The sequence below is a fragment of the Rhineura floridana genome, chromosome 10 (assembly GCF_030035675.1).
Source record: "Rhineura floridana isolate rRhiFlo1 chromosome 10, rRhiFlo1.hap2, whole genome shotgun sequence".
Lineage (NCBI taxonomy): Eukaryota > Metazoa > Chordata > Lepidosauria > Squamata > Rhineuridae > Rhineura > Rhineura floridana.
The window spans coordinates 16,459,845-16,487,013 of NC_084489.1; the positions used below are offsets into that span (position 1 = coordinate 16,459,845).

Sequence of the window (27,169 nt, forward strand, 5' to 3'; positions counted from 1 at the left end):
GCACACAGTATTCCCAATGCAGCTGCAGCATAGATTTATATAATGGCATTATGATATCAGTTTATTTTCCAAGCCTTTCTAATGATCCCTAGCATGGAATTTGCCTTTTTCACAGCTGCCGCACACTGGGTCAACATTTTCATCTAGCTGTTCACTATGACCCAAGGTCTTGTTCCTGGTCAATCTCTGCCAGTTCAGACCTCATGAGCATTTATGTAAAATTAAGATTATTTGTTCCAATATGTATAAATTTACACTTGTTTACATTGAATTGCATTTGCCATTTTACTGCCCATTCACTCAGTTTAGAGAGGTCCTTTTGGAGCTCTTCACAATCCCTTTTTGTTTTAACAACTCTGAACCATTTAGTATCATCAGCAAACTTGGCCACTTCACTGCTCACTCCTAATTCTAGGTCATTAATGAACAAGTTGAAAAGTACACGTCCCAATACCACTCCTTGGGGGACTCCACTTTCTACATCCCTTCTCTCTGCTTTCTGCTGCTTAACCAGTCCCTGATCCACAAAAAGACCTCTTCTCTTATTTCATGACTGCTAAGCTTATCAAAAGCTTTTTGAAAGTCTTTGTCAAAGCTTTTTAAAAGTCTAAGTACACCATGTCAACCAGATCACCTCTATCTATATGGTTGCTGACACTCTAATAGGACTGGGCTCCTACTGGGAGGAAGGCCAGGATATAAATTCAATGGGCCTGTTCAGATGCTGGTATAGTCTGGATCTGAGGCTTGTTGCAGATCCTTTTAATTTGGACCATTTGCATGAAGTTTTTGCCAACGCGATTGCATTCAGCTGCTTCTTTAACTCCAGATTAAATGGATGCGACAAAATCCCGAAATTGCTTTTAAAATCTGCACCTGCTTCTACTGTGTATTACCTTTTAAGCGCCTTTTTTTGGCTGCACAGTTTCTTCCCCATTAGATCCTCCCTTTTCTCTGCCCCTTTAACTGTCTCTGGGCGTCATTTTGTTTCCTGCCGTTGACGAAGCAACTTCCAGTTGCTCTTGCCTTCCTTTCTCCCGCTTTCTCCCACTTCCCCCCAATACATTTCCTCTCCCGCTCCTTTAAACAAAATCACATTCCCCACCCCTTCATTCTCTCTCTTCTGCAGCGACACCAACAACTCCCCGAGGGTAGCAGGGGAATCCTGGAGCTCGGGAAATTCCTTCCTGGCCGCCAGAGAGGGAGACTTCAGCCTTGGCCGGATCTCTTGCTTGAGCTGCGGGGGGTGTGTGTGTCCGCAAGCAGCTGCGTGCCACTTGCTGGAGCTACACCCAGGCTTGAAGCACATGCAGCCATGGTGAGAGGAGGCTGGCGAAGGCGCCGCTGGGGAAATTTATAAGAGCCCAAAAGCGCAGGGGAAAGGGGAGCTGCCTTGGCATCTTAAACGGTCAATGCTTCCTTTGGTAGCTGCTTTTAATGTCTCTCTAAAGATAATTGTTTGGGGTTATTTTATGTTTCCCAGAACTCATGCTGAGGCTTGTCGGGGTGCCAAAGGCACACTAATCTCACGCAGGGACAGCCTAACAGCCACAGGTGGGAGCAGGGGGGGATGGGAGAAAGCCTCTTTCAAGCGCCTATTCCTCCTTTCGTTTAGGGAAACACCACCCATTCCCCACCTCTGCAGTTAACATTCTAATTTGTGGGCATGGCAACAAGGAAACGCTGATAGCAATTAACTCACACACGTGTGAATGCTAAAAAGAAAAACAGGCAATTTATTCATAGCAAGGGCAGAAGTATGTGAACTGTCAAAATCAATCGCGATGGAAAAAGCAGCATTTTTAATGTAGATCTTGGCTCATATGTGAAGAAGAAGAAGAAGAAGAAGAAGAAGAAGAAGAAGAAGAAGAAGAAGAAGAAGAAGAAGAAACTCTAATAGATTAATGAGACAGGACTTACCCTTGCAGAAGCCATGCTGGTTCTGCTTCAGCAAGGCTCGCTCTTCTATTGTATATGCTTGATTATTTATTTTTAACAATAGTTTCAACTCATTTTCGTTGGATAGATGGTAAACTAACTGGTCTGTAATTTCCAAGATACCCCCCCCCAGATCCCTTTTTAAAGATTGACATTGCATTGGCCACTTTCCAGTATCATAACTCTAGTATAACCCATGAATAACTTTTTTTTCTCAGCTGATGACAACAAAAGCCATTTCACTGAGGTGGTAAGCCTGTGTCTGGACTGTACTATTTCAGACCAGAGATGGAAATTCACATGATTGAATGCTTCTTCATACATTACATAATCCCTGCACATAGATAACTAAGTGTCAAGGGAAAGAGTTCTTGCGTAGCCTTGCTTGTATGCTTCTTTCCTATGTGCAAGGATTTTTATTTTATTTTTTAATGGCCATCATTTGAGCCCAGCTATTAGACCGAAGCGGCATAGCTCAGACTGAGGTTTACCACTTCAAAGAGAACTATCACATTATTTTGTAAGCAAGCTTGCACTTTCAGACACAGATAAGAACACTAATTTTGCGGGCAATGAAAAAGGCACTGAAAATGATCCAATTTGCATGTAATGCTAAGCCAAACCATGGCATAACATGAAAAAGCAAATGTGTAGCTTCCCAGAGTGAATATCACAACTGCTGCACTCCTCCTCTGGTCCAGCCGCTGGCACACTATTCGGGGCTAAGCTGTAATTTGGTTTTGCATTGCATTTGAACCTGGGCTCATGGTTTGTCTCGCTCCAAACAAACCATGAGCTGTAACCAAGGTTTGTTCTTGGTTTACAGTTTGTAGTTTATCTGAAGCATGACAAACTATGGTACGTCAAACAGCACTGCCAGAGTAGCACAGTAGCAGGAGGACTGGGGGAGGAGCACCGCAATCTTCATTCCAGGAACCCACATTTGCTTGCTCATACTAAGCCATTGTTTGGCTTAGTGTTATGTGTGAATTGGACCAATGAATATCAGTCCCAATGATGTGGAAGCTGACATTCCCAAAGAAGTGTTTTCCAGCACCATGCCTGGACTAGGTTAATGTTGACTCATAAAATAATGCCATTTAGTGATATTTCCAATATTACTGCAAAGCACATTATTTTATTTATCTATTTATTATTTGATTTATATCCCGCCCTTCCTCCCAGCAGGAGCCCATTACATTACATTTCCTTTGGCAGATTTCCATTTTCCAAGCTCAGAGTAGAGATTAAGTATTTCAATTTTATTTATGGTAATAACTCTTTAGTTGTTAGACTGCAGTGTTTTACCAAGACTGCAATGACTGACTAATGTTTAACTAACAGTTTATTATGGTGTAATAGCTATGAAGTACATGACAACCCTGGTTCCAAACAAATTAGTTTAGATATTATACTACACTGAAAAATTAATAGTGGAGTTATTAGGCATGGCTCATTACTCCTAAGTTCTGTTCTTGAATATACGCAGATAGCTTTGGGGGTAAGAGAGCTCTACATTATTATTATTATTATTATTATTATTATTATTATTATTATTATTATTATTATTATTATTATTATTATTTATTAAATTTTTATACCGCCCCATAGCCGAAGCTCTCTGGGCGGTTCACAACATCAAAATATCAACATACAATTTAAAACCACACATTAATCAATTTAAAACATAACTCATTAAATTTCCAAATAAACCTATACTAAACTAAAATACTGAAATACTAAAAATACTAAAATGCTAAATGCTACAATACTGAAATGCTGAAATGCTAAAATGCTAGAATGCCTGGGAGAAGAGGTAGGTCTTAACCTGGCGCCGAAAAGACAACAATGTTGGCGCCAGGCGTACCTCATCAGGGAGATTGTTCCATAATTCGGGGGCCACCACTGAGAAGGCCCTTTTTCTTGTTGCCATGCCAGGGAAACAAGAAACTCTGGGAAAGAGGTTATTCACAGAAACATGAAATGTACAGAGTCAAAATGGTTACAATTCTGTACATAAAGAACCAAATGGTAATCTTTCTCTGTTTCTCTTTTAAAGGCCTTTTCTACACTTTGTGTCTGCAATAAATCTTTCCTCATCCTGTTTAGAATTCATGGAGTGCAATTCTGGAACATATCATAATCTTAATCACCTAGAGCAAATACCGGTGTTGAGTAAATCCTTAGAATCACATTAGCTATTGGATCAATAGATTGCATTTTGTAAAAGGAACAAAAATAAATACCTATTCCTCATAACTTAGGACAGATTCACATAGCTACATTTTATACCACAAGGTAACTTTGTGCATTCATGTTACAGCAGAGTTCCAGAGGGCTCATGGCGCCACCAAGCAAGCAGAGCTATTTTAAATGCCCCAAAAAGCTCGAAACGCCTCCTCTCCTTTTTTTATTCAAAAGGCAGCCAGTATGTACCCTCAGCAATTTGCATCTTTGCAGTAAAAGTCATCGCCTAGATGCTCTACAGTTCGCAAGTTTGCACCTATTCCACCGACTCCCCTTTTGAGTCATTCCAAACCCGATTTCTACGCTCCCTTCTCGGTATACCAAGCTGTGTTCCTAACTACATTCTTTGTTCAGAAGTTGGGGCCCTCCAGACAGAAACGCGTATTTGGATGAGCAAGATAACATTTTGGTTAAAAATGCTATTTGTGCCAGTTGGCCTTACCTCACTTATATTGACGGATTCTTTCCAGTCCAATTGGAAATGGTCTTTGCAAGACAAATTGCTCAGTCTAGGCTTTTCGATCTCGTTGATCTCTACCTTAGAACATCCCAAAGCAAAAGCCCTAATTTTCCAACGGCTTATGGATATCGATTTCCAAAATCACATAATGCGAGCTGCACCTCACTCCCATCTCAGGTTCAATTCAAAACCATTCAGCGCCGCCTGCTATCTAACCACCTTGACAACACCAAAATTTAGGATAGCTTTTACCTGGGCTAAATATAACGTTCTACCTTCGGCTTACTTGGAGGGGAAGTTTAAAAAAATTCCAGTTAAGGAGCGGCTCTGTCCTTGCGGTGAAGAGGCAATCGAGACAATTGACCATGTTCTTCTCCATTGTACTTTTACCGCGATCTACGTTTTGCCCTTATTACCCCTATCCTGCAAAGTATCCCCAGCAGGCATGAGGCCTTCTATATCCAATTTCTTTTATCGGACACCACTTTAGAAGTGACCGCCAAGGTGGCAAGCTTCTGTGCGGGGGCCATACGTTGCAGAAGGACTCTGACCACTGAGCACTAATATAGTACTGACCTCAACAGGAATTTACTTCCAGAACTACTTTGGCCTTAATTGTTTTAACTGTTTTTACTATCAAACCTTATTTCGTTTTTATCTTCTCATTTTGTATCTTTGTCTGCTGGTCTAAGAACCGTAACAATAAATATTCATATTCATTCATAGGGAACCTACGCCTGTGAGTTCAGAATATTCAGGTGACTCACTAACATATTTATGTCCAACTTAGTTCTAAGCACGGAATCCCCCGTGGTCATACTGTGGAAATTACTACCAAATTAATTAATAAACTGATTACTCTGTGGGATTTTACCAGTGAGAAGGCACATACGTTTCTGGGATTCATCTTTCTCATGTATAAATGAGGTTAATGATTCATTCCCTCCTAGGTAAGTGAGTATATTATTTATAGATAACATTTATGGGGTAAAGTGCTACTTACTCTAAGAGTATATATTAGTTACAGATTTAGGCATATGGAACCTCTTAGCCCCTCTTATTCTCTTCCAATGATTCCTTTTTAGTGCTTCACATTAGTTTTGCAACTCTCATTGTGTTGACACATAACAATAATCCAGACTTTCTGGTTTATCATGATTTACTATTCATAATAGGCAAAAAACCTTGCAGTTTAAGAACGTACCCATAGCCAACAGACATTTCTATCAAACTTTAAAAAGCAGGGAAATTGCGCAGCTATAGTGAATGCACCAGGGGAGCAGGAGACCTGGCCTCCTCTCTGAGATATTGGACTGCCCTACAAATTGGTCAAAATGCAAACACCATTTGGGTTGGTCTTTCACAGTCCAATCCACTTGCTGTGTAGCTTGGATGAATTTGGTAACATGTGCCTCTGAGCATATGGTGAGTGGTTTTTAATCCGGGAGGTAAGAAATGGGATCCTGTCCAAGTTTGCTGAGAATGGATTGATCATTTGCATGCTTATTGAGTTCAGTGGGATTTACTCTCCTGCAATCATGCTCAGGATAGGTGAAACTGACCACAGGGGATGGGGAGGGGAGGAAATGCAGAGGGGAGGACTGGGATAGGATCAGGCAAGAGGGGGAGGGGAGGAGAAGGACATGTTTGATCATTTGCATGTTTACTGAATTCAGTGCGATTTACTCCCATGCAATCATGATTAGGATAGGTAAAAGTAACCGGGGGGGAGCGAGGGAGGGCTGGAGTGGGCAGGGGAGGAGGAAGAAGGAAGAGGGGAGGAGAGGAGGAAGGGAAAGGAGAGGGGAAGGTGGGGAAAAGCAGGTCTGATCATTTGCATGCTTATTGAATTCAATGGGATTTACTCCTATGCAATCATGGTTAGGATACAAAAAACTGACCATGGGGGAGGAGGAGGGGGAGGGGCATATTGGAGGGGGACAAAGGAAGGGGGAGGGGAGGGCAGGTTTGATCATTTGCATGCTTATAGAGTTCAATGGCATTTACTTCTGTGCAATCATGCTTAGGATAGGTAAAACTGACCATGGTGATGAGGAAAGGGAGAAGGAGGGGGAGGGGGAAGGGGCATATTGGAGGGGGGCAAAGGAAGGGATAGGGGAGGGCAGGTTTGATCATTTGCATGCTTATAGAGTTCAATGGCATTTATTTCTGTGCAATCATGCTTAGGATAGGTAAAACTGACCATGGGGATGAGGAAGGGGAGGGGGAGGAGGGGGAAGGGGAAGGAGGGGATTGGGAGGGGATTGGAAGGGGATGGGTAGGGAGGGGCAGAGGAAGAGGGAGGGAAGGGGCAAGAGGGAGGAGATAGGAGGGAGGAGAAGGGAGGGCGAGTTTGATCATTTGCATACTTTTTTTCAATGGGATTTATTTCTGTGCAATCATGTTTGAAAATGGAAACGGACTGCCTTCAAGTCAATCCCGAATTATGTTGACCCTATGAACAGGGTTTTCATGGTAAACGGTATTCAGAGGTGGTTTTACCATTGCCTTCCTCTGAGGCTGAGAGGCAGTGACTGCCCAAGGTCACCCATTGTGCTTCATGGCTGTGTGGGGATTCAAATCCTGTTCTACCAGGTCGTAGTCCAACACCGACCTGGGAGAGGAGCAGGGAGGGGAGCAGAGGAGATTGGGTGGGTGGGTACTGGGCACAGGGAAAGCCCCTTTCCTTTCCAAAAGGAAAACATTGTGAACAGTATCATTGTTTTTCAGCCTTTCCCCCATGTTTTTATTCTACAGCATGCACATGTAGCCTCCCACCCAAATTTAAACCAAAGCTGTCCCTGGTCACATCCACACCAGGCCTGTATTTCACTTTGGACAGTCATGGCTTCTCTCAAAGAATCCTGGGAAGTGTAGTTAGTGAAGGGTGCTGAGAGTTGCTAGGAGACGCCCTGTTCCCCTCACCGACTTCAATCAGAGCGGCTGACTGTTAAACCAGTCTGGCCAAAGGAGTTCTCTCAGTGGAATAGGAATCTCCTCTCAACACCCTTCACAAACTATACTTCCCAGGATTCTCTGAGGGAAGCCATGACTGTCTCAAGTGAAATCAAGTCTGGTGTGGGTGTGGCCCCCTGATTAGCCAAGCCCAGCAGCTGTGAGTCTGGCTTTTAGAACTCTGACAGTTGGTTCTTACTGAGCATGCCCGCCCGTATCACTGGCTTCCAGCCAAAATTTCTTAAATTAATTAAAAATCAGCCAGGCATTTTTTAAACCTTTAAACTGCAGAAGATGACTGTCAGAGTATGGGGCAAGGTCAGTATTAGGATTACAGGTACTCTGTGAATATTAATGAATATTAATGAATTTCAACAGATTATGAGAACTCTCAGAGAAAAAACTCCAAAAGGGCTCTGTGGTTTTTTTCTCTCTTTTTACACTTTGAACTGTCTATTCTCTCTGTCTGTTTTGTGTATCACCATGAAAATTTAGAGGGTTGTTAAGCAAGCATTTCTGAGTTCAGGACTAAGTTTTGAAAGGTTTTGTTTTGAAATGAGCTTATGGGAAGCATCAGAATGGCATGGGGGGATATTTTCAATTTTAACACTGCGGAATGTGAAAAATGCCCGCTGGCTATAGTATACAGCCACTCTCGTGGCTGTATAATAAATAAGTATCATGCTGGTGCGTGCTGCCCAGTTGCTCTCCTGCTTTTCACATCTCGCATTAGCAGGATAAAAAAACTGGGAAGGCTTGGCTTCCTGTTACATTTGAACCATGATTAATGGTTTGTTGTTCCCTAAGCTAAGTAAGCTGCAATTAGCAAATCAATAACCAACCAAAACTAAAAGTTTAGTAGGGATGGTGGTTTATTAGGGGGAAACAAACAATGATCCCCGGTTCAGATATAGCAGTAAGACAAGGCTTCTGGTTTGTTTCAACCTCCACATGAAAGATAAGGATGGGATCTATTGGCTGGTGCTGCTTCAAAAGCATTCTGCCTACCTAACAGGAAGTATCAGTTAGAGTTCATTCTTTGTCTGCTATCTGCTGCTTTTACTGGTCTGATTTTCCCCCCTCTCCAAAAGATATTGATATTAATATCAATATTTTCTTTTAAAATAGTGATATTTTCTTTCAAATTATTATTCAATAAGCAAGAAGAAACTAGCTGTTTTTGTTTGGGAAAGGAAAGGAAAGGAAAGAAGCTTTCAGTGCCCCACCCCCTCCTTGGCAAGCCTAGAGTCCTTAACATGGATGAGATTTGGCTTGCTTCTTCCTGTTTGGAGCTTGGATTATTCGAGGGGGGGGGAGTGACAGAGAAAGAGAGAGAGAGAGAAACTTGTACTGCTGTGCACTGCTATGCTGTGAGTAAAATCAATAAAAGAACAATATATTTGAGGTTATATTCAAGGGTAAACTGATAAACAAGAGAATCTGACTTGTGCATGGAGCATGTGCATTTGTGTGAAAGAAGATAGGTAGCTAGTGAGCGAGCGAGCAAACAAGAGAGAGATATTCACTATGTTTCCTCTTTGCTACGGATGGAAGAGGAATCGGTTTTAAGCACGTCTATACATGGATTTTGGCAGTACTGACCTGGTTGAACTTTGCTCACATCAGACTGCCTTTTGTACTGAGCTCTTGGTTATGTCTGAGCCACTTGTGCATTGTCAGCTTACAACCCTTTGACTACTTATATGCAAAATTATATGAAGAAATATGTATAGTACATATAAAATAGTCAAGATGCATGCTATACTATATTTTTGCAGCTTTATAAGTATTTTATAGTTTTATGCATTGTTATATGTATCTGTTTATGTACTGGTTACATAAACCACATAATATGCATATAATACTATACGTACAATAATGTGTACAATATGCAAAATTGTTCATATTTTTAGTTGAATCAGGGGGAAAAACCCTTACTTCTCATTGACATTAAGGAGGGAGAAAGGAATTAGAAAAAATCTGTACAGATGAACTTGACATCAAGAAATTAAGAAAATTTCATATGTGCTTGCTTTAAGGTAATAATTGAAGATTCATTTCTACAAGCTTTTAATGTCTAATGCTGCTGCTGCTTTTAAGGATGATTTTGTTTTTAAATTGACGTATTAGTTTAGTGCTGCTGTTGCACATTCCCCTTGTTGTTTATCTTTTGACTGGATTGTTTTCAGATTTTTGTAAACTACTTTGGATGTGTGCAGTAGAAAAGTTGGATAATAAATAAAAAAAAAGTGCAACTATTGCTACTATGTGCTTGCTATGAGAAAACCATGGAACTTCTTTTTCAAAGACATGGTATAGAGAATTTTCCACCAGATTCTATATAATAAGCCCACTTTGGCTGCCACATCCCTCTTGCTTGTGCCTGAGACACTCTTTAAGCATTAGCTGATTTTCCGTGATGTCATGGAATATTCATAACTCTGAGTCGGGGGGCGGATAATGTTAGCAGTTTGAATGCTAGCAGTAGGAATTCAGATAAACAGAACTGCCCCTGTGTGAAAAGTGAAAGATCTGTTTGGCTAGGAATACTTTCATACTGGAGGACGTAAACTAAGCTAAATGGTAGGAATCTGAGTGCAAAAGAAAGACAAAGAAACAGGGACCTAAGGGACACATAGAAGCAAAGTGTCCCAAGGGAAGGACACAAATCAAAGCACACAGTGGGATATGCAGCAGAGATATGAGTTGTAGAAGAGTGGAAGGAAGAGATAGAAGAGGCATGGAACTGATAGAAGTGGGGATGGAACATAAAGATCATAGGAATTAGACAACTCTAACATTGGCCAAAGAGTAGCAGGGGCTGAGTACTCTAATCCAGAAGGCTGTGTATCCTGAGTAGGGTTGCCAGGTCAGAAGCATCCCAAAACCTGAGATGGTAGGGGAGGGCCCGAGTGATGTCACGGGGCGGGCCCAAGTGATGTCATTAAGCATGATACATTAAGCATCAATCACAGTTGCTTGGAGCATACAATTAAAAAAATCTGATTGGAAATTAAGCTAGACATCTTAGCTAAAAGATGGAGCCTGGGTAGGGAACATTTAATCTAGCCTACTTGATTGTGGCAAGAAGGGTTTAAGTGCCTTCAGGCCAGGCCAGTCACCAGAAGGCCATTGTAGGAAGAAAGGAGCCTAGTGTTGTGGAGATGTTAGATGGGAACTTTGGGGAGTAAAGATGGATGCCCCTGAAGGCTGCAATTCTAAACACACATACTAAGGGACTAAGCCCCCATAGAACTCAACAGGACTTACTTCTGAGTAGATATAGTTTGGATTGTGCTGTTGGTAAAGCTTGACTAGGGATCCTCTGCAAGGCATCCATATCCAAGCAGGGTTGGCAACCCCCTGCCTGGAATGCCCTGCCCTTATCTTTTAATGTGGCTGCTCCAAACTTCTTTACAGATTTGACCCTTCACTTCAGAAAGAGGTCTGAGAAATGAGTAAGAGTAAGAAGATTCTCTACCCTTTCTGTCTGCATAGATGTGCTCATCCTTCCTCTGCACCCAACAGAAGCTCTGGGCCAGGCGGGACACAGTGGCATCTCATAGAGGACACCCTCCCCTTTCATGGGGTGTATGATTTGCCCTGGCCCAGAGCAGATGTTGGGTGGGCACCCCCAATTACTTATTTTTCCTGTATTTCTTTTTCTGCTTTGATTTTGTATAGATGCCCTCTTCTGTGCCCTGCGCCCAGCAGAAGCTCTGGGCCAGGTGGGATGCAGTGGCATCTCATAGAGGACACCCTCCCCTTTCCTGGGGTATATGATTTGTCCTGGCCCAGAGCAGATGTTGGGGTGGGCACCCCCAGTTACTTATTTTTTCCTGTATGTTTTGGTCTGCTTTGATTTTGCATAGATGCACTCCTCCGTGCCCTGCGCCCAGCAGAAGCTCTGGGCCAGGCAGGACACAGTGGCATCTCGTAGAGGACACCCTCCCCTTTCCTGGGGTATATGATTTGTCCTGTCCCAGAGCAGAGTTTGGGGTGGGCACCCCCAGTTACTTATTTTTTATGAATTTATGACATCATTATGTATTTATGATAATATCAGAAGCCTGATGATTTTGATTGCATAAATGTATTGTTATTCTTGACGGGGAGAGTCCCCCAATCACAGTGATATATCATACAGGGTACCCCAACATATATTTTGGGGTTCAGCGACATGTTAAGTTTGAAGTTGCTGTAGTTGTCAACTCTTCTTTTTTAGTGTTTTGAACTTTCAAGCAAATAAGGAACTGGGAACTGGGAACTAGGAACCAACTTCAGCATCGTATCACTTAAATAGATTAAACAGTGGTGGGGGGGCAGCTGACGTTTTGGTGTATATCTTGGGAACCAGACCACCTAGAAACTTATTTTTTTTTTAAATTGAAGCTCAGAGTCTGGAGATTAAGGGGTGCTAGCCGGAGATCCAGAGGGCCCCCCCAAAAAACCAGAGACTCCGCCCAAAAAACAGACCTGGTAACTCTAATCCTGAGATATGTTGGTTGAGGACTGGTAAACTGAGATGGAAGATAATTCAGAAACAGGATGGTAGAAGGGAACGAAACAGAGAAGAGGTGGGTTGAAAAGCAGGGAATTAGAAGAGGAATGGGTGAGGAAAATCCAAAAGCTTGTGCAGAAAAAGGGGCAGATTGGCAGGGTGTTCAGGGCAGGGGGGTACAAATAAAATTGTGACTAAGAGAAAACCTTCACACATTGCCTAGGGTAGAAGATGAACAGGACGTTCTTTATAAGGAGGCAGCAGACAGGTAAGGGAACTTTGGAGGTCAGGAGGCACAGGGCCAAGACTCAGTGAAGAAAGATACACGGAGGGACTCCATTTGAACTAACTAGTTTAATCTCAGATTCTCTCTCTCTCTATATTAGGGTTATTATGGAATGATCTCCTTAACGAGGTGCGTCTGGCGCCAACACTTATCTTTTCGGAACCAGCTCCTCTTCTCCCAGGCATTTTAGCATGTGTTTTTAAATTGCTTTTTAAAAATGTGTTTTTAAATTTGTATATTTGTTTTTCATGTTTTTAACTGTTGTAAACAGCCCAGAGAGCTTCGGCTATGGGGCGGTATACAAATGCAATAAATAAATAAATAAATACATTTGTCTGTATTGCTACATGTATGTTATAATTAGAGAGTAGACACAGAATCCAAATCCAAGTGAGGCCAGCTTCCTAGAACTGTGCTGCTGCCTGCAAGGCAGTTATAGTTAGGCACTGGTCTTCTAGTATTTAATTCACAAATGACCTTCCATCCTCTGAATTCCAATAAGCCGAGTGGATCCAGAGTGTGGTCAATGCATCATTGCGGGAGGGAGTGGTTCTGGGTGCCTTGAAGGAGGCAGTGATCCGACCACTCCTGAAAAAGCCCACCCTGGACCCATTGGTTTATAACTACCAACCGGTTGCAAATACCCCCTTTTTAGGGAAGGTGATTGAGAGGGTTGTGGCGCAGTAACTGCAACTACTCTTGGATGAAACAGATTATCTTGACCCATCCCAGTCTGGGTTCAGGCCTGGTTATGGGACTGAATCGGCCTTGGTTGCCCTGATGGATGACCTTTATCGGGAGAAGGACAGGGGGAGTGCGACCCTGTTATTCTTACTTGATCTCTCAGTGGCTTTTGATACCATAGACCATGGTATCCTTCTGGGCCGACTTGGTGAGCTGGGTATTGGAGGAACTGTTTTACATTGGTTCCGATCCTATCTCCAAGGTTGCTCGCAGAGAATAACATTGGGTGACTTGTCTTTCAGCCCCCCTGGCAGTTGTGCTGTGTGGTGCCACAGGGTACCATCTTGTCCCCCATGCTGTTTGACATCTATATGAAGCCCTTGGGAGCAGTCATCAGGAGATTTGGGGTGAGGTGTCAGCAGTATGCTGATGACACCCAGCTCTATTTCTCCATAACATCTGAATCAGGAGAGGCCGTGCAAGCCCTGGACCGGTGCTTGGACTTGGTGGGCTGGATGAGGGCCAATAAACTGAGTCTGAATCCTAGCAAGATGGAGGCGCTGTGGGTTGGTGGTTCCCGAGTTTGGATAATTGGTCAGTTGCCTGCTTTGGATGGGGTTGTACTCCCTATGAAAGAGCAGGCTCATAGTCTGGGGGTGCTCCTGGATCCATCTTTGTCGCTAGAGGCCCTGGTGACCTCTGTGGCTAGGAGTACCTTTTACCAGCTTCAACTGATAAGACAGCTGCGGCCATTTCTGGACTGGGATAGCCTGACCACTGTTGTCCACGCACTGGTAACCCCTAGGCTGGATTACTGTAATGCGCTCTATGTGGGGCTGCCCTTGAGGTTGGTCCGGAAGCTGTAGCTAGTGCAAAATGCAGCGGCGAGACTGCTCACTGGGGCAGGATATTGCCAACATGTCACCCCACTGCTGAAAGAACTGCACTGGCTGTCCATTTGCTACCGGACCAAGTTCAAGGTTCTAGTTTTGGTGTACAAAGCCCTATACAGCTTGGGACCAGGGTACCTGAAAGACCGTCTTACTCCTTATATACCCAGTCGATCACTGCGCTCTGCAGGTGAGGGCCTCCTGCAGATACCATCTTATCAGGAGGTTCATTCTGTAGAATATAGGAAATGGACCTTTAGTGTGGTGGCACCTACCCTGTGGAATTCCCTCCCCTTAAATATTAGGCAGGTGCCATCTCTGCTATCTTTTTGGTGCCTTTTGAAGACTTTCCTCTTCCAACAAACCTTTTAAGTTGAGACCTATCCCAGTCTGAGTCTGTGTTAGAATTGCTTTTAATATGTCTTTTAATATCTTTAACCCTTTTTAAAAAAGATGTTCTTAAAGTTTTTTTTAAAATGTTTTTAACGTTGTTTTCTTTCAATGTATTTTAAGGTCTTTTTATTATGTTTTAAAGTATTTTTAGTGTTTCTGTTTGCCGCCCTTGGCTCCTGCTGGAAGGAAGGAAGGGGTATAAATAAAATAATAAATAAATACCGTAAATGTGAAACAATGGATTAGTGCAACATGATCAATTCTTCAAGGACCCTCAGCCTCATTTATGCCCTCCTTCCTCTCATTACACACTGCAATTCCTCTCCTTTAGTAGATTTAGATACTCATCTGAATGGTCAAACTAATGCTTTTCAGCACTTAACATACTGGGGCTGGAAACCAAAATCAAATCATTAGCTCCAATCCTAGTTTGCCATTTCAGGTAAACATCAAATTATGCCTTGTCTTTCATCATGAGAGAACGGAGAAAATCACAGTGCACAAGGAGAGGGCAGAACATACAAGTCCAAGGGGCCTTAAAGGCTAGTTCACATAGCACCGAACCATAGTATCCTATTCTGTCTGAACATATGTGAAAATTATTACATTGCTCAGTATGACTCAGTTTACACGTAATGCTAAGCCAAACCATGGCTAAGTATGAATGTGTGAGTGTGCAGGTGTTTACAGTGAAAATCACGGCTGCTTCACTCTTCTCCTGGTCCTGTTGCCACCACCCTACCCAGTGTTAAGCCATGGTTTGGCTTAGCATTATGTCTGAACCCAAGCTTGTGGCTTGTCTCCGCCAGATACTCCACGAGCAATAAGCCAAAAACAAACCTTGGTTACAGGTTATGGTTTGTTTGGAGAGAAATAAACCACAAGGTTTGTGTAATCCTAAACCAAACCACATATCAGCTCCAGGTAGCAGAGTACAGGAGGAATGGAAGAGGAGCGAAGTAAACACAATTTTTACTGGGACTATCCACATATATGCCCAGTCACACTTACCCACATTAAGGTTTTGCTTAATGTAATATGAGGACCAAACCAATATGATATTACATGCCACAATAGACCATCTGAACCTATGTTCTAAATGAAACCCAAAATGGCATTCTCTTTTGGTTAGAGAATGAGATGCTAAGTTCTCCAGCTATGAACCACCATAAACCTATGTTTTCAGCTATTGCCTAGCTAATTTCCCATCATTTCATATTGTATATCTTGTTAAAGATGCAATCCAATGCAAGCTTATTTCAGAGACTTCTTTCAGAGTAAACATTCAAAGTTTGAGCTGTAAGTATAATATGCTGGACTTGTCTTTGGTAAATTTCATATTATTGTTCATCCGTTCCTGCTGTTTGCTATGATCATTTTCAATTTTACTTTGTCCTTCACAATGCCTTCCTGTTTTGTTTTATCTGTAGATCTGGTAACCATTTCCTCCTTTTAAATCATTAATAAAAGTATCAAGTCCCATGAGAAAAAGATCTAGACTAGGCCACCTACCTAGATACTGATACTGCCACCTACCTGAATGACACAATGGTGTTAATAATTACTCTCTGAAGTTTTTAATCAATACCTAATGGGAGATATCTTTCAGCCCACATATATCCAACTTACTAATGGCACAAAATCAGTTTTATCTTTAAAATGATTTTACATTTTAAAGAAATAATTATTAAATAATCAGATATTTAATAGAAAGTAAGTGTGTCAGTGTAAAATGTGAAACTTAGAGGCTTGCCAGAGTAACTTTATTCTGTTCCAATGGAATACTTTTGACAAATTTGAAGTGAGCCTTATCTTTTACTATAATTTACTATAAATACATCAAGTTATCAAAGTAGGGTTTCTTAAAATGGGGCATATTATCTAGGTTTGTATATAGAGAAGATATAGGAAGTGTACATTATTGTTAGTTTGTAAACCAACTTAGGCCTAACTCAGATGTAACAACCCCGCTTCGCACCCGGGACTTACCGGTTGCGAGGCGTGTTTGCGGCCCGGGTGAAGCCTGAGCCTCCATGCCTGAAGAGGGCAAGCGCGCCGGCTGGGGTGACACAGTCACGGCGTGCTTCTAAGAGGGGGCGGGGCATATGAGCTTATTTAGGCTCGCACCATCCGCCTGCCGTGGGATGCGCTGGGACGTGCTCCTTCCAGCGCTCTTCCAGACGGCAGTAGTTCGGAATGCGCCACAGTTTTTGGTCATTCACCTGGGAGGGAATGACCTTGGCATGTTGAAGGGCAGAGCCCTTATTGAACAGGCGACTGCTGACTTCCGGGCCATTATGCAGCGTTGGCCGGGGGTACACTTGATTTGGTCCGATATTTTACCCTGTAGATACTAGAACTGTATGGGTGACCCTAGTGGGATAAATAGGACCCGCAAAAAGTAAATAGGCATCTCCGTCTTGCTCTATTGGACTCTGGTGGTTTTGTCATTCACCATCCAGAGATAAGGTGCAGTAAGGTTGAGCTATATCGGTCAGATGGCGTTCATATGACCGATGTAGGTAATGAGATCCTTTTAGAAGACCTGCAGAGGGGCTTGAAGGACATCTTGTCGGAATGTGGGGTAAAGGGTGACTAAACAGAGGTTTGTCCCCTTTCTGTGGCGAGGAAGTGTGGGAAAGGTTGAAGGTGAAGGGCAGCTAGGTGACACCTTTAGACACCTTTGGAGGTGATAGGCGGTTCCGGAGGCCTGCAGCTCCGGGTTTTACGGCCTGAGGGCAGGATACGGGTCGCCTTTGGGGCCAACAGGTCTCATCCACCCGGAGTTTCACGGCACCGGGGGGTGGTGACGCAGGTTGGCCTCCCTACACACAATTGGAGTGTGGTCAGGGCAAGGGGTTGACAAATTGCACCCCTTTGCCCGACAGGGGTTTGGGTCGCCCGAATAGCTGCAAGCAGGCTTTGCCTGACTCACCAGTTGAATCCCGCACTTATGTTCCCCTTTGCAGGTTCATTGTCATAATATGAATTTGGTTTAATAAAGTGGCCCGTTATTTAACCCATCATATTGTGTCTGCGTCTTATTTCACCCCTGGGTCGCAATCAGAGTTCAATAAACCATTGTTTATCATCCTGGAAAAGAGCCGTGTGCCTGCATGCTTCCTTCCTTCCCCTCTTTCCCTATCTTACTGGATGATACAATATATGTCTACTTAAAAGTAAGCCCGATTGAATTCAGTGGGGTTACTGTCAGATAAAGATCCTCCGTGGTGCAGAGTGGTAAGCGGTGGTAACGCAGCCGAAGCTCTGCTCACGGCCGGAGTTCGATTCCAACGGAAGGAGGAAGTCGAATCTCCAGTAAAAGGGATCGAGGTCCACTCAGCCCTCCGTCCATCCCTGGTCGGTAAAATGAGTACCCGGCATATGCTGGGGGGTAAAGAAAGGCCAGGGAAGGAACTGGCAATCCCACCCCATATATATGGTCTGCCTAGTAAACGTCGCAAGACGTCACCCTAAGAGTCGGAAATGACTCGCACTATAAGTGCGGGGACACCTTTACCTTTTACTGTCAGATAACTGGGTGCAGGATTGCATTTCTTAAACCACTTTCCTCTGATGTCTGAACCAGGAAATTATGGTTTAACTGGAAAAAGAAAAAAGGATCTGAGTCTGGTTTCAGATGCCACAGGAAAGTGTAGCTTAAAGTAGATTTACAGGGCCAGGAACAGATGTGGGATGAGGGAAAGAAAAGGATGAGGGAGGAACAGGTTTACCAGACTGGGATCAATACATCTGAAATGGCCCAGTGCTTGCTGCTGAAATTCTTATGGAATTTAAATAGATATATCTGTGTAGCTGTAATGGATGGCTCCTTCCCCCCTGCAGTTGGTACAAGATGTTAGCAGTGAATCAAGCCACCATGTTGCTGACACAAGGCATAACAGATTCAGTGTGGGCAGGACTACCTACAATATATTTTAGCTATGACATATTTGGCACAACAGAATATGTAACATTATGCTGCCATAATTCTTCTGTGTTAGAATTTTGTGTTAGCATTCTGGAGGAACATCAAAGATGCCTAGAGTTTGTGTGACTGTACAACACACAGTCACACAAAGGCTAAGATGCAAAGAGACTTGCTCACAAGCACAAAGCATTTACATTGCAAACACAACACTAGTCCCTTTGACCTTGTGGCATGCTGCTCTACACATTTACATAACCTTTGGCTGGCTTGGAGCGAGGGTAAAACTGAGGTTCACAGCCCAATGAATCCCAGTCACACTGAGCATTATACTTGTATGTTCCTGACAGCAGAGTTCTGAAATATACACCACCACCCCAGACTGGCTTTCCTACTCACTTATACTGAAGGATGAGATTTGTTTAATCAGGATTCTCCATACAATGTATGGGAGACAACACTAATTAAAAAAATAATCCAGATATGAAGGTATAATAGGCTGTAATAGAATGCTGCCCGAATTCGCCACCTCATTCATGCATGACAAAACAGAAGGGTTATTCCATTTATTTTCAGATAGTGATTTTTTGAACCATTTTAGGGACTGCAATGTTCTAGGTGGAGAATAATGGAGGAGAAAATTGAATGCTTGTGGGGGAAGAGATAATGGAGTGTTTTTGATATTGCCATCGCACAGGTGGCATCAGAAAAAAACTTAAAAAAGGATTGAACACATGCTCACAGGCCTGTAAACTTTGCCCATCCCAATCTACTTCCTGTTTTGGGGGCACCCATTACATTTCCAAGGAATCTTTGGTATGAAGCCAAAGCTACTATCTCTAACTTTTTTTGGATCAGTGTCGCCATCTATACAGATCATTTGAATGGGGCATGTCTGGCACTGGCTAAGTACCAGTCCTTCATATTTGAAGAATGTATGAGCTCGTAATTCACTATAGTCTCTTTCAGACCTTCAAAAGTGTGCTGACTTGATGCATGCCCATACCCCCAACTTCTACATTCTCAGCCAAGGGGACCCATATTGAGCCCAAATGCATAAAATCCATGCATTCAACCAAATATGTCTATATTGTGGATGGGCTAGTCAGCAGGTCTCACTCTCCTCTATATATGCTTAGTGAATATATGTGTGGGAAATGTCTGAAGACCATTTTAGTTGTAATTTTATAATGAATTGATTGCCATTTATGCAGTCTGTGGAATGTATCTTTGATTTTCTGTTCCACATGGGTATAGTGAAACTAAAGTTGGAATTCTATATGCTTAAGGTTACGAGGGTTTGTACTGCTATGGAAAGATAGAGAAGGACACAAGAGTGCTAGGGAGTTTGGCCAAAAGACAACTACTTATTAGGTCTAAGAACTGCAGGTTAGTGATAATATCACATAATAAATTTTCAAATAAGCAGGCAGTTCTGTAGGTGTACGCTTCTAGGTTAAAGAGAAACTGGGCAATAGAGTCTATGCAACAATTAGCAGAGCTTGGAAAAGTTACTTTTTTGAACTACAGCTCCCATCAGCCCAATCCAGTGGCCACTCTGGCTGGGGTTGATGGGAGTTGTAGTTCAAAAAAGTAACTTTTCCAAGCTCTGAATTAGTCAAAGTATTGTTACATTAAAGCCTATGAAAATTGTGTACTGATTAGGAAACATTCCATCTAAACTTTTATGGTTACAATATTTGCTATTGCAGCCTTTTCCATCTTTAGATCCCCAGACATTGCTGGACTACAACTCCCATCAGCCCCAGCCAGCATGGCCAATGGTCACGAATTATGGCAATTGTAGTGCAGCAACATATGGGAACCCAAACATTGGGGAAAGCTGTGCTATTGCATATACTGGATGAATACTAATAGCCATTTCCAAAACTGACTTTCTGAGAGCCAGACTATATGTTAGATGTAAATGCATGGGTCAGGCTTAGGGTTGCCAGGCTCAGGGCCTGAGAATGATTCTGTATCTTTAAGAGAAGAGAAAATTCAGCCAAGTGCAGGTGTTCTTGCAACAGTGTAATGGGAAAAACCTCATGGTGGAATTCTCCCTTCCCCTGCACAACTTTTAAAGATACAGAAGGCCTCTTGGTTGCCAGGCCCAGCCTCCAAGAGGTCTTCTGTATCTTTAAAAGTTGTGCAGGGGAAGGGAGAATTTCACCATGTGGTTTTTCCCATTACAATGTTGCAAAAAAACCTGCACTTCGCTGAATTTTCTCTTCTCTTAAAGATACAGAATCATTCTCAGGCTCTGAGCCTGGCAACCCTAGCCTCAGGCTGATGGTGGCCTGTATGCTGCTTCTTTGCAAAGCAACTTCAGGAGGGAGAATTTGTGACAGAGAAGTGCCAGGGGAAATACTTAATACTTTTCCTGTTTGCAACTTTTCTGCTACAGCTTCCTCAGCCACTTCCCCTCCCCATGGAGTTCCAGAGTTGGGAGTTAAACACGCATCTGGAACCAGAGGAGGGAAAGAAGATAAAGGAGGAGGGGAACTGTAGGAGTCATGTGCTAGGTCAAGAGTGTCAAGTACACCCTTGCTACTTACAGTATATGCTGCCAACTATCCTATCTGCAAGCTACTTTGCCTAGGAGAAGTGGTTATCAGGATTTTATTGCACATGGTGTAATACATACACACTTGAAACTTATTTGATATTTGAATGAGTTATTTGAATGAAGATTTTTATGTGTATTGTCTCTCAAAAACATATTAAAATGTGTATCTTTTCTTTAATACATGGAAACATTCATGGAAGTGAAAAATTGGATTATTTCATATAGGCATCTGCAAAGACTGAATTCCTCAGTCTACCCTGATTTGCTGTGCTAGTGTTATGGCCTCAGAATATTCATGAACATTTCAAGAACTAGGGAGCCAATTTGTCAGAATGTCTGTAATCCAGTTGTAAAAAGAGTTGTCAGATTGGGAAGCGTTTAAACCTCACAGAGCTGAGAACAGGAGAGGTTAGTGGGTGAGTGACAACTTGGAAAAACTGGGACAGATAGGAAGGTAAGGAACAGGGAGCCAGAGACAAACGGAATGAAGGAAGGTACAGAGTAGACAACAAATTAAGAAACAGGGACTCAAGGGACAAAGAAGAGGAGAAGAGCAGATTAATAATGAACTGAGGCAATAAACAGCTAATAAGAGAGGGGGCTAAATTTCATTCATTGATCTGAATCAAGCATCCAATTCTTTGGGTGCAGACTTGTAATTTTATGCAGGACAAAATGTATTTCCAATATTTGCTTCCATCCAGCAACTTCTTAGAGATGCAGGTACACCAAATAATCTACAGAATACCTTCAGCTTCATGGGCTGCCTCATTCATTTTAATGAAATCAGCAAATCAGACTGCACAATTCTGTTGCCTCCACCAAAATTAATAGAGCAACCTGCACTCACCAGAGCTCCATGCACTCAACAGAGAGATTTGAAAGTTCCTGGATCAGGTGATCATGTCTGTTATAAAAGGACTGCACTCTGAGATTGTGCAATTAGGCATCAGACGTTAGTCGGTATTATTTTATTGTCTTTTTTTAAAAAAAATGTCTTTTTGTTGTGAGTTGCCTTGGGTACCTTTTGAAATGGAAATGGAGATATATTTGAAAAATTAAATAAATGAAGAAATTGCTGCCTACCTAATGATAAAAGAAGCTACTCTTTGCATTTTCTGATGCCCATTTTCTCCGCACCAGATGCTCTTAGCTCATTTATTATGCAAAGTGAATTAATTCAGAGACAGTTGAGAAACTGTGGAGGCATAATAATATATATGGAAAAACCCATGCATTAAAAGAACAAGATGGATACCAGATAAGGAACTCATTGTTCAAAAGAAAATAGGAAGGAGAACGCCATGATGCTTTTAACCTTTTGAGTTAAAAGAACTATTACACATAGTTTGCACTACTCCAAGTACTGTAAAAACAAATAAACAACAATTTCCCCTTCCCATTATGGTGATAAAAAGGCATTAGGTAATATAACATCCCATTCTAGAGGCACTGCATAGCTTTCTTATCAACAAACACAGTTAGACTGATTTGCTTCAACATATTTCATGTCCTCAGTGTTCTTCCAAGCATAGGCATAATGATATTCCACATGAGAATGAATGGTAAAAAATAAAATTTAAAACATGTATTACTCAAATAGAACAAAAGAACAAAGAAAGGAAACACCTAGGATGTGATAAAGGGAGTGTACTCCAACAGTTTCAACTGAAAGGGAAATAGAAAGAGAACAGTGAGTGGCACTTACATTCTCATATTGTTGGTCTTGTTGATAATTACAGATTTCCCAGTCTGATCCACGTTGTGATCCATGCCAAAGTAAGCTGCCACTCTGTGCACTAGCATTCGCTGATATGATGACATCTGGGGGAACTTTTTATAATGATTACTGGAACAAAACGTCAACGGGCTCAATATGATGCAGCCTCTGACACGATGGAACAATAGCAGTCCACTTTTTAAAACTTGGATTTTTAAAAACATGAATCTTAGTTAACAGGCATTTGGTCTGATATGTCAAGTAGAGAGCATCCTGGCATTATTTTTATTACTTTCTTTACAAAAGTCTCCCAATCATCCATCCCAGCATTCTGCATATGTTAAATTGATTTTAAAAATTATTTGTGCAAATTGTTTTGAGTTATTGCTTTTTATGAGCAAAAATATGTGCATTATAGTATTATTAAAATTGCTGAAGAGAAGAAATCAAATACAAAACTTGATTATATTTTGGCCAAATTTGCAGGTGTAGTCTGATTTGCACTATACCTGTGCAACCTTGTTACATTTCAAAGTCCTTACACAAACTCTTTTGAAATAATGGTACATGAACACCAGCAGTAATTTTAGTAGTAGTTTAACAGTAATTATTTAGGAGTAATTATTTAGTTTGTTACATTTGTTTCCTGTCCTTCCTCCAAAGAATTCTGGTGGGCATACATGAAGTTATCCCTTATATCCTAACAACCACCCTGTGGGGTGGAAAGGCTGATACACTGGTCCATCCAGTGAGTATTAAGATAAGTGAACAATTGCTGCCCCCATTCTTAGCTCTGAAAGTCTAAGATTGTTTGGGGTACCTTTGTCAATGAAACCAGCATGACACAATTAAGGATCAATACTAAAAACATTTATCTAATTTCTTAAAGATGAATGATTACTGATGACATTCATTTTGTTAAAAGTTTGGAATTTTTATATCGCAAGGGCTGGACATTGTGCTGTAAGCCTTCTAAAGACTACAACACCACACTAAAGCTCATGAGCATCCATTTCTTATATTTATTTATTTATGAGATTTGTTAGATGCCCATCTGGCAGAGGTTAATCTGCCACTCTGGGCGACTTACAACCAAACACAAGTACATTCCATATGAACATAATCAGAATCCTAAAAATTAGAAATTAAAAATTAAAAGCTTAAACATTTAAACCCCCCAAGATTTGCAATCTGCCAGCCTAAATTTGAATTTAACCTCCCAAGAACTGCAATCTGCCAGCCTAATCCCCTTCCCACGCCTGGGTAAAGAGCCAGGTCTTCAAGGTCCACCGAAAGCATAACAGGGAGGGGGCCTGACGGAGGTCAGTTGGCAAGAAATTCCAAAGCGTAGGAGCCACGATAGAAAAGGCTCTAGACCTTGTCCTCACCAACCTCACCTCTTTTACTGGAGGTATAAGAAGTGAGCCATTCAAGGACGATCTTGTAAGCCAGCGCCCCTGGAGCGAGTGAAGGCGACTCTTTAAATAGAGTGGGCCAGCCTCATGAAGAGCCTTATAAGTTAAAGCCAGGATCTTAAATTTGGCCCACGCAACCACAGGTAGCCAGTGCAATTCCTTAAGGACTGGGGTGATATGGTCACGGCAGCGACTGCCCTAAATCAGGCAAGCCGCCGCATTCTGCACTAGTTGCAGCTTATGAACCGTAGTCCAGGGAAGACCAAAGGGTCAAGCAAAGGGTGCCTGGGATAGACAACACTCAGCAAACAAGAAACCAATACTGAAAATAAACTTACCTGTTGTCACTAATAAAATCAATAATTTCCTGCTCCATTTTTAACAGTATCATTCTGTCCCTGTTAACAAAATAATAAAATAATTCACTTTTCAATTTTTGGGTGGGTCATTGGGAAGACTACAATTAGATAAATAATTCTTATGGTGCCTTTCTGCTCTGCACTGTTCCAACAAACCCAAACACTGAGTTCTGTTTATGACTAACAAATATAGTTCACTTCCTGATGATGGAAGGCTAATCATTTTCTCTGCCCTCCAGATGTTATTGGACTACAACCCCATGATCCCTAATGACTGGCTTTGCTGGCTGATGAGTTTGGGAGTCCAAAATCATTACACATCCAAGTTGTGTGAAATTTTAATCTTATCCAAAATGGACAATCTTCCATTCTCTTACAAAAACTGGACTGAAAACATTCTTTCAAGCACTATGAATATTCAAGAACCTAGTGTATCATCACTTCAGTTTAGCTAATCAGTGTCAAAGGCCTCACTATCACAATAGAATACAACAAAAAATGAGAAACTTTGTTGTAGCAGTTTACTCCTTGGTGTCCCAAAATCACACAATCAGGCCATTGCACAGACTTGTTTTAAGGCTGGTAATTAATAACTTAGGTGTGGGTCCAAAGCTGTCCTTCTAGTAACAGAAAGCTTCTTTTGCATCTGATTTAGCAAAATGTTGCTTGGAAAAAGTAAACCCTAATCGAGATAAGTTGCTTCAATTGCATAAGCTCTTGTGTAAGACTTTACACAAGGATTTTCTCAAGACCTCTGTGTGCCATAAATAGTTTATATGCTACATTCTATAGTTTTCCTGCTCCTCACTCCCGGCAAAGCCTGGGACAGCAGGGTGTGTTTGCAGCCTGGGATTGAAGTCCCGGATGCCATTTTGGTTTAGGGCGGCAGACACGGACATGGCCGGCACTTGAATGTGTATGACCACGTGAGGGGTGGGGTGACACAGCCAGCGCCACCCACGATCCTCCCTCTTTGGCCTGCGCCATCTGTCCCCTCCCCTTGCTATGGTTGCTTCGGGGCCAAGTAGGAATTTTTGCCCTGCTCACCCATGGTGGTGGGCACTGTGGTAGCAGGATGGAATGGAGTTAGAGGGTGTCCTTGTTTAATAGGTTGTTTTGGCTAATTTGGCTAATCTGGCATATCTAAAGTTATTAACTGGGTTGTTTGTATTTTGGTTGTAGCTGGTCACTTTGGCAGGAAGATGCAGGAAGAAAAGCTGGTAAGGACAGCTAGGTGCCCCCCTTAGGCACCTTTGGGGGTGATTGGCAGCTCCGGAGGCCTGCAGTTCAGGGCTGTAGGGCCTGGAGGCAGGATATGGGCTGCCTTTGGGGCCAACTTACCTCATCCACCCAGAGTTGTAGGGCCCCAGAGGGTGGTGATGTGGGAAGGCCCCCCTATTCACCCTCTGGGTGTGGTGGGGGTAGGGGGAAAGCAGAATGGCATCTGTTTGCTCTAGCAAGGGTGGTTGCCGTATAGCTGTAATTAGGCAATTATATCATAGCCCAGCTCCCGCACCTATGTTTTACCTCTGCAGGTTATTTTAAGGGTTTAGTTTAAAGTTTAATAAAGTGGCCCTTACTTTAACCCAGCTTTTGTGTCCGTGTATTTCAACCCTCGGCCGCAATTCTTATTCATCATTCTGTAATTCAGGGGTAGCCAATGTGGTGTCCTCCAGATATTGTTGGACTACAACTCCAATATCCCTGAACACTGGCCATGCAAGTTGTGACTGATAAATATTTGAGTCCAACATCTGGAGCGCATCATGGTGGCTACCAGAGCTTGGAAAAGTTACTTTTTTAAACTACAACTCCCAGTGGCCATGCTAGCTGGGGCTGATGGGAGTTGTAGTTTAAAAAAGTAACTTTTCCAAGCTCTGTGGCTACCCCTGCTGTAATGCAACGCATGTCATATTGTGGTACTGCAATAGATTTTCCAATAACTCCTGTGCAGGAATTCATAGAACAGTGGTAATACATTTTCTCCTTTTATGAATGGTTCTTTGGATCCAAGCCCTCATGATTACTGAAATCATGTATTACAGATGAATGGCTAACTATGGCCCTCTAGATTTTGCTGAACTACTACTCACATCATCACTGCCCATGCTCGTTGGGGTTGATGGGAATTATAGTTCAGCAATGTCTAGAGGACCACTAGTTAGTCAACCCAGCTCTATGGAATAATCAACCAAATAGCATTATATATATATTTGTCAGAAAATGATAATTAAATATTTTTTCTAATCTTTTTTGAACAATACTGAGATCTACATCAGATTAGAGGATATCATAATTATTAATTTATTTGTTGAGTAATCTATGTATTGTGATATGCTTTAAAATGCATAGTAGTATTAACAGAATAGATGGTGACCACGAACTAAGCAATCTTTGGACTTTGTTTCATTATATATCAAAGTAGGGCCCACTAGTCTTTTCTTTGGCTATAGAGTCATACGATTTCCTAACTCACTGAAGTTCTATGGTACTGTGATTTTTTTTGGGGGGGGGAGTATGCTCTTTAAAAATAAGAGATAGGATTTAAACGAAGGAACATCTGATTGCCTATGCTGATGATTCTCCATAAAACTGTGGTGTATAAGAGTATGTATGGTGTAGTGATGAACAGCCTTGAGGATATTTGCAGGATCTACTCAGCATTGCCACTCCAGGCCCCCATGAAAGTAACAGATTTTTTTGGTTACAGGACTTGCTAATCCAACCACTAGGCTGAAGCATGATTAGCCATTATAATGGCAGCAAATTGCTAAATCAGATGCAACACTAAACTCCTTCCCCACCGAGGTGGCGACTTCTGGCA

At 42.1% G+C, this 27,169-nt stretch overlaps 1 protein-coding gene across 10 annotated transcripts in view; it reads right to left on the reverse strand.

Moving 5' to 3' along the window:
• The window catches only part of ARPP21 (cAMP regulated phosphoprotein 21), a 333,260-nt gene that overhangs the window by 114,722 nt on the left and 191,369 nt on the right, over positions 1 to 27,169 (reverse strand). For all 10 annotated transcript variants that reach the window (XM_061586883.1, XM_061586882.1, XM_061586885.1 and 7 more), the window contains exons 8-9: positions 24,325 to 24,384; positions 22,560 to 22,700 (exon numbers count right to left, since the gene is read on the reverse strand). In XM_061586883.1, the coding sequence (XP_061442867.1) occupies positions 22,560 to 22,700; positions 24,325 to 24,384 (201 nt within the window). The remainder of the gene's footprint in view (positions 1 to 22,559; positions 22,701 to 24,324; positions 24,385 to 27,169) is intronic.